This window comes from Anarhichas minor, unplaced genomic scaffold (assembly GCF_050575085.1).
Source record: "Anarhichas minor isolate MPS153535 unplaced genomic scaffold, ASM5057508v1 ptg000274l, whole genome shotgun sequence".
Classification (NCBI taxonomy): Eukaryota; Metazoa; Chordata; class Actinopteri; order Perciformes; family Anarhichadidae; genus Anarhichas; species Anarhichas minor.
This window is the reverse complement of record NW_027466720.1, coordinates 3705-15000: the sequence shown is the minus strand read 5'-3', so window position 1 is coordinate 15000 and position 11296 is coordinate 3705. Positions and strand designations below refer to the sequence as shown.

Genomic DNA, 11296 nt, shown 5'->3' with positions numbered 1-11296 from the left:
AGCGGCTCACGAGAGCTCCGGCTCACATCTGGTTTGTTGTCTCTGCAGAAACCGGGATGACGGATCAGCTGCTGTTACACTGACTGTGAGTGTAGGCCGGGGGTTTACTGAGTCGCACACATTCAGCCAATATTTGTTTACACGTTGGCACAGTGGCTCGATTTAAAGTATGCAGAATGAACTAGTAGCAGCTCTGGTTTACAGTGTACACATGAATGTACACACAACTATCACTGGATTACTTAAATACTGGAGTAAACTTAACATCATGAGGATTCTCAGGGAAGGTCTGCAGTAATACGGAGCTCATGTTCTCCAAGCGGGTTTATGAGCGTTTATTCACGATGGACGACTGAGATAATTATATATTTGTAAAGTGTAATTCTCACTGAATCCCAAAAACAGGTTTCATGTTTGTATGGAAGCTCATTGTGAGGAACAAATAAAGATCCTGTAAGTCATTATAATGAGATACTATCTCATAATTATGACTTACTATCTCATAATGTACAGAAACACTACAAATGACTCATTATTTTATAAAATAAACCTTTTATTTTATCAAAAAATTGATCATGACAGCAGTAAGATCATGATAATAATATATAATGCACAGAAATGGAATAAACAGCAACAGAGTATATGAAAAACTAGTGCAAAAAAAAAAAAATAAAATAAGAGTACTCATACAAAAATATATTGCACTTTGAAGTTTTAGGTGGAAGCTGTTTGAACAACATTCTCAATTTGATATATTCATCTGTAAACATTTTTATCTTTTTTTATCTTTTTTTTCTTGAGCACAAAGCTTCTTAACATCCATGTTCGGAAAATAAAAATAATAATGAAATAAAATCTACAGCAAGAGAAGCTTCAGTTCAGAGCAGAACCCGACAGGCGACTTGTGGTACTTTATCTTGGTTGGTTGGAGTTGTGCTTTTTCTCTAGACCCTGGTCATTTAAACCAACACACACACACACACACACACACACACACACCTCTCTCTCTCTCACACACACTCACACACAATCTGAGCTTTACTGTCAGTGCTCGAAGTGTTTGTATTTGTTTCTTGTCCCAGAGCTCAAACTCTCCTTTAATAACTGAACTTGTAGCTTTTGTCCTCGTCTTGAAAAAAGGTGTCATTTATATTTAAGAGAATATTGTGTGGACAGAATCTACCGCACAAAAGAATAAAAAAAAAGACCGCGGCAATCTGCAGAATATATAAAACCACCGAAAAAGGAAAAAACAGTAACAACGGTTTGTGCAAAATTCACCGTGGAGGCGTCGTGTTTGTGTTCTGCCTCGTCAGAGTCACACAGTGGTGTCAAGGAACTCTGTTTTTTGCCTCATCGTGAGCACAGGATACACAGGATAGAAAATCCCTGGTCCATATGTCAGTGCGGTCACCGAATACTCTCTCAGCTGACTCCCCCCCCCCCCCCCCAGCCTTATTTATGGTGATATATAATCTGGTAAGAAGCTGGCTGGAGTCGAGGGGTGACGCTGTGCATGAAGCCTCTCAGAGCTCACGAGCTTCTCCTCAGCGGGACGGACACGTGTCGGGTCTCCTGACGGCCGCCGCCGAGCACACCTCCACGGGGTCGGGGTACGGATCCACCTGAGGGGGGGGACAGAGCGCCGTCTTTACCGGCTGCTGATGGAGCAATACATATAAAGCACATATTTAAACTTCCTCATGTTGACAGGATAGAAAATCTAAATCCTTTTGAATCCCGTATTCTTTTAAATGTCTTCTTTAATTTTAATTGTCAACTTGAGGCCAAAAAGCTAAATACAACTGAAAGATGTGATCCCTCAGTAGTAGAAGTCAGAGGTGTGATGACATCACAGACAGATGTTCAGATCGATGCCACTCTCACATCTGTACAATACATGTGAAGCTGCAGCCGGTTACATTAGCTTAGCTTAGCACAAAGACTGGAAACAGGAGGAAACAGCTAGCTCGGCTTTACCCAAAAAATCCTCAAAACTCCTGTAACGCTCAGCTGAAGTATAATGATGTGTTTAGAAGTAGTTTTGAAAGATGATACCTGTTCATGTATCTTAAGTGGATACTTTGTATATCATCTTAATATATACTTTATATATTTTGTATACTCTTATTGTATCTTCATGTATATGTTGTACGTTTTGTACTCTCTTGCAGTGAGTGACAGTTGTCTGCTGACGGTGTGTTTATGAGTGTGCGTATGAACTGTACCTCAGAGTAGAGTGGGGGGGGCAGATATCTGAACTCTGTGATGTAAGTGAGCAGAGCCTCCTGGTCCTGGTCCTGGTCCTCAGACCTCTCACAGCCGTGCAGACACTCCCGCCTCTGAGACTCTGATATCGACAGATCGCCGTAACTCGGCGGCGCTGCAAAAACAACAGACGAGCGTTAGAGACCCTCAGTGCAGCGACAGAGAAAACACACGTGTGTCTGTGTGTGTGTGTGTGTGTGTTCGTACCCTCAGGCCTCTCGGACAGACCCAGCCAGCTCAAAGTGCTGCAGTTGCTGCTGATGCTGGAGGTTCGGGAGGAGCAGGCGTGCAGAGGTATGGTCCCGATCACCAACGGCAGCGAGAGAGACAAGTTCAACCCGCCGGGAACGTCCACGTACACCTGCAGGGAGACGGGGGGGGGGGGGGGGTCTCAGTGGGAGCCAGTTGGACCAGTTCATATGAGCTCCTGAGGTGATGAAGTATTTTCATATACACATGAGCTGTTGGTGCGTTACACAAGCTGACAGACCTGAGTGTGAAGAGACGAGAACTCCTCGTTCTTTAACAGGAACGTTGTTTTACAGTCAAAGACAACACCGTCCTGAACCTCCTCCAGCTACACTCGCCAACAATACATCCCTCATTTATTCTAATAATTATTATTAAAAACATAATGAAAATAAAACACAATAAAATGAATAAAAACATAATAATAATAATAACAACAATAAACTTGTGCTGGGCAATGATTAAAATATTTAATCGCATGTTTTTTTGCGATTAATCTCATTGTTATGGCAAAGTTCAATAATGAATTAAAAAGTAGTGTATTGTGCACTTTTATTTTAAAGTCCTGCTATATGAACAAAGGTCAATAACATTTGGTTTAAACACTTTAAACACATCAGGTTGTTGTTAGCAGCAGTATTCCCTTTACACAGCAGCAGTTATAACACAGTTATAATGATTCTGATCATAGATATTCAGCCGGTGTTCATAACTTTATCTTCATGTGTGTAAGAGATGAAATTTAAATATACTTCTTGAAAACTGCAAATCTATCTACGTCATGTTTTTATGTTCTCAGTAGTGATACTAAATGATGCTTATTATACATATTACAAACAAAACACTTTAAAAAAATCATTTAAATTAATCATTTCTTTTTTTCTGTTTTTGGTATTTAGGTCAGACACATATTCAACGCTGATTACCGTAATATATGTGGTATTTGTTATAAATGTACGTTGGTACATAGAGGGGAATAAGAAGCTGTAAATGGAGGGACTTAGGACCCAGGGGAATGTAGGTGAAGGAAACAGGAAGAGACGGAAGAGACGCCACACAAACAGCTGTTCACCGCTCGCTGTTGGTCGGTCGGTCGGTTCTTGTGTTAAAAATGTCCGCTTAATAATAAAAAATAAACTGCGTGAAAAAATAATTGTCGGCGTTAATGAATGAATGAGTTAACGCGTTAACTTGCCCAGCACTAACTTTAATATATAACCAGCAGGTTATTAGTGTACAGTTTCTTATTAGTTTTTACTGCGTTACTGTAGTGTGTCGTTTTTCATGTTAGCTGGTAAATTTGAAGTAAGAAATATGACAACATGGTATAAACTGAAGAGTGCATTTTGAATAGTTTTACTTTTGATACTATAAAACTTATGTCCTCAAGTATAATTTTGTAACAGCATATTTTTATCATTGTGATACTCTTACTTTAACTTTTAATACAATAATACTTTAATACTAAAATATTTATGGTACCTTTTACTTGTCATGTTTGTATTGTGATACTAACATATTTAGAGGATCTGAGTCCTTCTGGTCTTCAGTGTACCCGGGTCAGACTCTACACATAGTGGCTTTGAGGTGCAGAGAAACCTGGACTCACCACGAGGGCATACTCCACTCTGATGATGGGACAGCCCAGGATGGAGGGCGACACCGGGGGGATCTTCAGCAGTTTGCCCTCCCAGCTCTGGCTCTTCCCCTGAGGCAGAGGGTCTCCTCTCAGGTTGGACACCAGCTGCTGGATCTGCTTTCCTTTGCCCTTTGCGAAGAAGGTCTGGGTCTGGTACAGGGCCGCCTTGGGCACCACCACCCGGGACGAACAGTTCTCCACCTCGGCGAAGATTTGGATCGACTCGCCTTGGAGAGAAGGGAGAAGAGATCAGTCTGTCGGACTGAGAGAGAAGTGAAATAAGTGAAACATTGAGAGTAAAAATAAAGGAAAGAGTTGAAGGAGTTAAGGGGGAGAGGCGGCTCACCTGGTGTGTAGCCCTTTCGCTCGATCTTGGCGCTGAGGGAGATCGGGCCTGAAGCGCAGAACCAGCAGCACAGCGTCTTCTCCTTAGAACCAGCCTGAGGGGCCTGAAGCACACCATCACCCGGGTTAGTGCTTCCACAACATCACGGATAATATCGCCTTCTCAAAGGAACATTTTGAGAAATGAGCTCATTCGCTTCGTAGCCGAGAGTTAGAGGAGAAGATTGATACCACACTCATGTATGTTCAGTCAACATGACGCTACAGCTGGTTAGCTTAGCATAAAGACTGGAAACAGCTAGCCTAGCGCTGTCTGAAGAAACTGAATTTGTCCATGAAAATCTCTAAAATTCACCAATTAACATGTAATATTTTGTTTGTTTAATACACTAAGAAATAACGGTGCTATCTAGATCCATTTGGGTTGTTTGGATTGTCCTCATGGGAGAACCCTTTTTGGTTCCTGGAGTAACCTTTTTTTAAAGAGTTACACCTAGAACCATCTGTGAAAGGTTCAACCCAGAACCCCCTATGAGAGGTTTTAAAGAAAACCCTTCTATGGTGTAATGGTTTATTACAAGACTTTCATCTAGAACCCACCCAGGGGGTTCTACCGAAAACACTTTTATATTACAAGGCTACACAGATAAAGTGTTGGTACTCCTTTAGAACCACAGATTAAGTGTTGGTACTCCTTTAGAACCACAGATAAAATGTTGGTACTCCTTTAGAACCACAGATAAAATGTTGGTACTCCTTTAGAACCACAGATAAAGTGTTGGTACTCCTTTAGAACCACAGATAAAGTGTTGGTACTCCTTTAGAACCACAGATAAAGTGTCTCTTACCAGCAGCAGCGGCGTGTTGATGTCGATGTGCTCGAACACAATGAACTCTTTCTTCACTTTGACCGGCAGCAGCCACGGACGGTGCAGTTCAGCTTTCACCCAGTACCTCACGCTGCCATGCTTACCTTCAAACGAGGTGGCCAGAGCCCTGAGACAGAGAGAGTAGTATTAGTGTACAAGTACAATAATGTTTAAATACTCCATTACCAGTAAAGGTCCTGCAGTCATACTCCTACTTAAGTTAAAGGAGTATTATCAGGGACATGTACCTAAAGTATCATCAGTAAAAGTGCTCATTGTGCAGTGAAATATTTCCTGTATAGCTAGTTTAGTTCAGTGGTTCCCAACCTAAGGGTCGGGGCCCCTCCACAGAGACACCAGATAAATCTGAAGGGATAACGCGGTAACGTCTCCCCTCCTACGGGCCACGATGTTGGCCTAGGGCACCGCCGCGATCACACCCCGCAGATCTGCATTGACGGGCAGCCCGAGGTCTGGGGTCGGGGTACCCAGACTGGACTCCCCACAGACCTTTAGACTACGACCTTCACTCTCGCTCTGTGTGCCCCGATTCGCTCCGAGTGGACTTCGAGACGGCACAATGCACCTAGCTCGAAGGGAGCTCCAGATACAGTTGCCTCTTACCACCGGAGGCACACCCGGTCACGTCCATGCTGCCTCATGGACGCACGGCGCCGCGCTCGTTCATCGTGGACACCGATTTAGGTTCAGGGCGCTTACGGGCCAGGTTAGCCGTCCGGAGACGTTACCGCGTGAAGAAGAAGAAGAAGTGGAAGAAGAAGAAGAAGAAGAAGTGGAAGAAAAAGTTAAAGAAGAAAAAGTAGAAGAAGAAAAAGAAGACAACGAAGAAGAAGAAGAGAACATTTCATGTTTTCATACGTCCTCATTTATTCAATAAATCTGTTTCCATTTGCTTTGAATCCAAACAATAACTTTTAAATAAACGTCATATTTAAACTTTTATCTCTTTGGTGGAACTGCTAACAACTTGTCTGAAATGTGCTTTATTAAAAACACTTTGTAGTTTTCTAAACACGTATCAGATGTTGTTATTGTTAGAGTTGAATCTGTAAAGTAACTACAGCTGTCAGAAGAATTCAGTCGAGCAAAACGTTCAATATTTCTCTCTGAAATGAAGCATAAAGTAGCATTAAACTAAAAAAATACTCTCGGAAAGTACCTCATTACATTGTACTTGTACTTGAGTAAATGTACTGAGTCAGTACTCACATCTGAGGCAGGTTGAAGCTGAAGGCGAACTCGTGTAGTCCGGCGTGGAGAACTGTGAGACCTTCTTCTGGACCTTCTTCATCTGAAACACAGAGAACACGTTTCACGATCGCAGAATACAGTTTTCAGTCCCTCAAATATGCAGATTTACTGCTTTTCTCTGTTTTTGTATCAAAGTACACAGAATATTTTAGGGTTTTGGACATTTGGTCGAACAAAAACAAACAATATGACGACGACGTTACTTTATTAACATAAATTAATTACTTAATTTAATAAATAAATGTTAATGAAAATGATTGTTGGTTGAAGCCGTACGAGAAACCAGAGGAGGAAGTATTCAGATCCTTTACTACAGTAACAGTACTAGTACCACGCAGTTCAAATACTCTGTTACAGTAACAGTACTAGTACCACGCAGTTCAAATACTCTATATATGTTGAAATAATGTAACTGTATTCCTGTATTTTAGTTTCAGCAGCAGTGAAGAAGCTGAAGCTACAAACAGAGAAACGTGAACTCTACTTCCTCTTTTCTTTATTTGTTCTTCAGATTAAACATGATGATGTCAGCTTCCTGTCCCTCTGCCTGTCCCTCTGTCTGTCCCTCTGTCTGTCCCTCTGTCTGTCCCTCTGCCTGTCCCTCTGTCTGTCCCTCTGTCTGTCCCTCTGTCTGTCCCTCTGCCTGTCCCTCTGCCTGTCCCTCTGTCTGTCCCTCTGTCTGTCTGTCTGTGTTCGGCTGAGAGCTGTTATCAACAGCTTGCATGCATGTGTGTGTCAGGTTGGCCGCGAACACACACACACACACACACACACAGAGAGAGCAGGAGTAGACCGGTATGAACCAGACTGATCAGCCTCCTTCAGCTGGAAACTCCAACGCCTGCATCACAACTCGGCTCCTCATTGGAGGAGAACGTGACACGTATTACAATCTGGGCTCTGATTGGCTCGGCTGAGACAAGCCCCTTCCCACATTAGTACAGCCATGTGGTGTGTTGCATGAGAGGAGGAGGAGGAAGAGGAGGAGGAGGAGGAAGAGGAGGAAGGGCGTTAGACACCAACAGTGAACTAACAGGTAGACCTGAAACTCTGAGGCTTAAATAAAAGATGAGGAGAGAAACAGCTTTCACACTCACACCATTTGATTCTTTACTCTTTCAAAATAAATCACATTTAAAGAGGAAATAAAGAGTCTTCATCACATTTACAGAATCTTCATCACATTTACAGAATCTTCATCACATTTACATCCTGGTACAAAAGTTCAACATGTAAACTGTTGATGAAAACTACAGACATCTCACCAGGAGATCCATTTAGCAGCTGTTCTGGAGCTTTCCATCAAATCTCATGGTCTTCCTCAGCTGAGGTCTAACGATGAACTTTAAATCACAAAGTTGAAGCAGCTGTTTTCCTTTAAGTTGTTTGTTTTGTCTTCAGATTTCTTTGTCTCGTGTGATATTAATATGAATATCTTTGTGTTTAGATCAGATCGAAGGTTTCCGGCTCAATCAATAAAGAACAAGAAGTATAAAACCTCTCCAGAAACCCGTGTAAAACCCTGAAACTACTACAAGCATAGGAAGCTTCACATCATCAGATAAAGATTTAATGTTCAATAAATAGACTCATGTCAGTGATGTCATCGAGGTAAGTAGGTCCTCACTTACAGAGAGACACCAAACTACCAAAAAGAGACAAAACGAACACAAAGAGACAAAAACGACTAAAAACTGAGCCAAAAACAAAGAGACAGAAAAGAAGGCGTACAGCGAGTACAAACACGTCTCTTTGAATGAGTATCTCTTGTTGTGATGTCGGAGGTTTTATGTACATGTCTCTGTCCAGAGGACCGCTGTCTCTACATCTCTGTCTTTACATGATTTCTGTTATTTTATTGTTTATACTTTTGTTAAATCTTACTTTTATTCTCTTCTACATTAATGAATAGATTATTATTGAAATGATTAACCCTGGTTTGTCATTTCTTGTTCTGTAAACTTCAGTTCTTAAATCTGCAGATATTTTGAGCTTTTTATATTTGAGGATCTTCAGCTGAGGAAGATCATGTGACGCAATCAAAAGCTCAGGAATGTTCATCCTTTCCTTTGAGTCAAGAGTTCATCACTTCATCCCTAAAGTTGACTCTGATGTCATCGTTTCACTTCTTCTTCACCTTAGACCTCCATCAGAGAAACAAACCTCTGACAGGAAGTCCATTAAATAAACAAAAGTCCTCCATGTTTCTGCTTCTTCTTCTGCTTCTTGTGGACGAAATGTCTCTCAATCCTTCACATGTTCTCACATTTAGAGCAGAACCACCAGTCTGCCTCACATGGTTCAGTTATTATCTCATTCACATCAAACTGTCCTGTTTGCATCGTTTTACAAGTAAACCAAGCACAAAACAACAGGTGGAGCTTTAAACAGCGGCTCATATTATTCAACGGACACTCACACACACACACACACACACACTCACAGAGAGTCAGCTGGGTCCTCCCTCCTCCCCCCCCCCCCCCCCCCCCCTCTCTGGCCGTTTGTGAACAGGTTTGAACCGCTTCTAACAAAGGGAGTTGGCTGCTGAGCCTCGCTTCAGGATGTCATCAGTAAAGGAAACACGTTTCTCCTCCTTCAGTCGGATCGATGCACAAAACATCAACCATAAAAAAACCGTTGGATTTTTTATTGGATCGATTTCTTTCTTTTTGTGTTTCTCAACTTGTGTTCTCCTTCCTGCAGTAAACTGAGATGTGAAGCAACAACAGCCTCTTATTAATTAAAAGCTTCACTGTGTGCACGTGCAGCCGTTTGATTCCATAATGCACGCGCTCGTTTGAAGAGAGAACATCAGCTGTTGCATCAGCACCAAAAACTGTCACCAGCGGATGTTTTCAGGCTTCTTTTGTTTTTGTCTCTGTATTAATAAAGTTTTTTCAGTTTTTTATTTTTTATGAAATCACAGGAATCAGCTGGTGTCTCAAAAGTTTGTGCAGCGATCAGCTGATCGTGTAAACAAAGTCTTACCTCGGTCCTCTCCGATCAGCGTGTCCCGGTGCTGCAGGTACTCCACCTCCTCCGTGTAGTTCTGCGTGTACGCCGTGTTCGCTCCGGTGTTCCTGGACTCGGTCCACCGCACCTTGGCGACTCCTCTCGCGGTCACCTCCAAGCTCCTCACGCGCACGTCTCCGCTCACCTGCACCACCACGCGCCCGGACACCTGGTCTCCGCCGGAGAACGCCGGCAGGTTGTTCTCGTTCAGGCTGTCGAAGTAGACCGCCAGGGCCCTCACTTTGCCCAGCACCATGATGACAATAATGAGGAAACTATATCAATATAAAATATATATTTATAAAGAGTCTATGGAGGAGAAGTTGTGCGTAAAGAGCCCCGCGTGGCGCGGATACATGCGCCTTAGCTCCGGGAGCCCCGCACAGAGCCGGGTCCTCCTCCTCCTCCTCCTCCGCGGTGTCGGTGTCGGTTCATCCGGGGTCTGAGACGCGCAGCTGACGGAGCTCCAGCTCTCCTCCGGTGTCTCTCCGGTCTCTCTGCTGCCGTCTGCCTCCAGCCGCTCCGCTCTTAAAGCCTCTGTGCGCAAAAAAAAAAAGAAACCTCCACTGAGCATGTGCGCACAACACACACACACACACACAATTACACACACACGAGCTGCAGTACAGTACAAATACTCAGAGTAGGAAATGTCTCCACTCACAGTTCTTATCAAAAGGAAATACATTCAAATCATTTCAGAAATAGTTCTGAAATGTTTCTGCATCTAATTTAAATGGTGGAAAGTAACGAAGTACATTTACTGAACTACAAGTTTAAGATACTTGAGTTTTTCCATTTGATATTACTACTTCACTCTGAGGGAACTAATACTGTATGTAGTAGAAAGTATAGTATAGTACATAAGTACCTTAACTGTACTTGTGTATATTTACTTAGTTGGATCCACCGTTACTGGAAAAACTACAAATATTAAACAATACAGTGACATAAAGTAACTACGTACTGAAGTACTGTATAAGTACTTGTACTTCACTTGAGTAACTATTACTTCATGTTTTGTATTTAATGGCTCTGACTGATGTTGGAAACTACATTTACTCAACTGTACTTATGTACTTGTACTTCACTTGACTATTTTCTGCTACTTTATATTTCTACCCCACTACCTCTCAGAGGGAAATACTACTCTTATTAAGTAGTAAAGTATGAAGTAGTAGTATGACATAAAGTACCTGTACTTTGTGTAAATTGACTAGTTATATTCCACTGTTACTGTAAATAGGAAAATACTACAAACATTAAACAATACAGGGACATAAAGTAACTAATTACATTTACTCAAGGACTGTACTCAAATACAATATTGAGGTACTTTATATTACCGAATCATTTACAATTCATGCGTTTCTATTTAATGGTTCTGTTTCTGACTGAAGTACAAGTACATGTACTGTACTTAAGTACTTGTACTTTATTTCTGCTACTTTATAATTATACTGTACTACATCTCAAAGATAATTATTGTACATTTGTACTGCACTACAGCAAGTTACTTTGCACTTATTAATATAAAATATAATCAATAAATAATGATGTATTGTTACAGATAAAACTACCTGCAGTACACAAAGTATTTAAAGTGATGAACACATAAAAGCATCCAAAAAAATCCAAAATG

General features: G+C 41.8%; 1 protein-coding gene across 1 annotated transcript; it reads right to left on the bottom strand.

The window, feature by feature from the left end:
• Window positions 1–532: 532 nt before the first annotated feature.
• LOC142944555 (arrestin domain-containing protein 3-like) lies at window positions 533–10166 on the bottom strand. Its single transcript, XM_076085678.1, has 8 exons — window positions 9631–10166; window positions 6601–6682; window positions 5350–5497; window positions 4503–4605; window positions 4127–4383; window positions 2476–2629; window positions 2229–2383; window positions 533–1625 (listed from the first exon to the last, which is right to left on the bottom strand). The coding sequence occupies exons 1-8, from the start codon at window positions 9908–9910 to the stop codon at window positions 1548–1550; spliced, it is 1257 nt and encodes a 418-aa protein (XP_075941793.1). The 5' UTR covers window positions 9911–10166; the 3' UTR covers window positions 533–1547.
• Window positions 10167–11296: the final 1130 nt, after the last annotated feature.

Bases quoted from the DNA above. Each gene is read 5' to 3' on its own strand.
- LOC142944555 (XM_076085678.1), bottom strand. From the start codon at position 9,910: ATGGTGCTGGGCAAAGTGAGGGCCCTGGCGGTCTACTTCGACAGCCTG. The intron at 4,384-4,502 runs GTGAGCCGCCTC...CTTCTCTCCAAG, and splicing joins GCGAAAGGGCTACACACCAG to GCGAGTCGATCCAAATCTTC. The intron at 2,630-4,126 runs GTGAGTCCAGGT...GTCTCCCTGCAG, and splicing joins GAGTGGAGTATGCCCTCGTG to GTGTACGTGGACGTTCCCGG.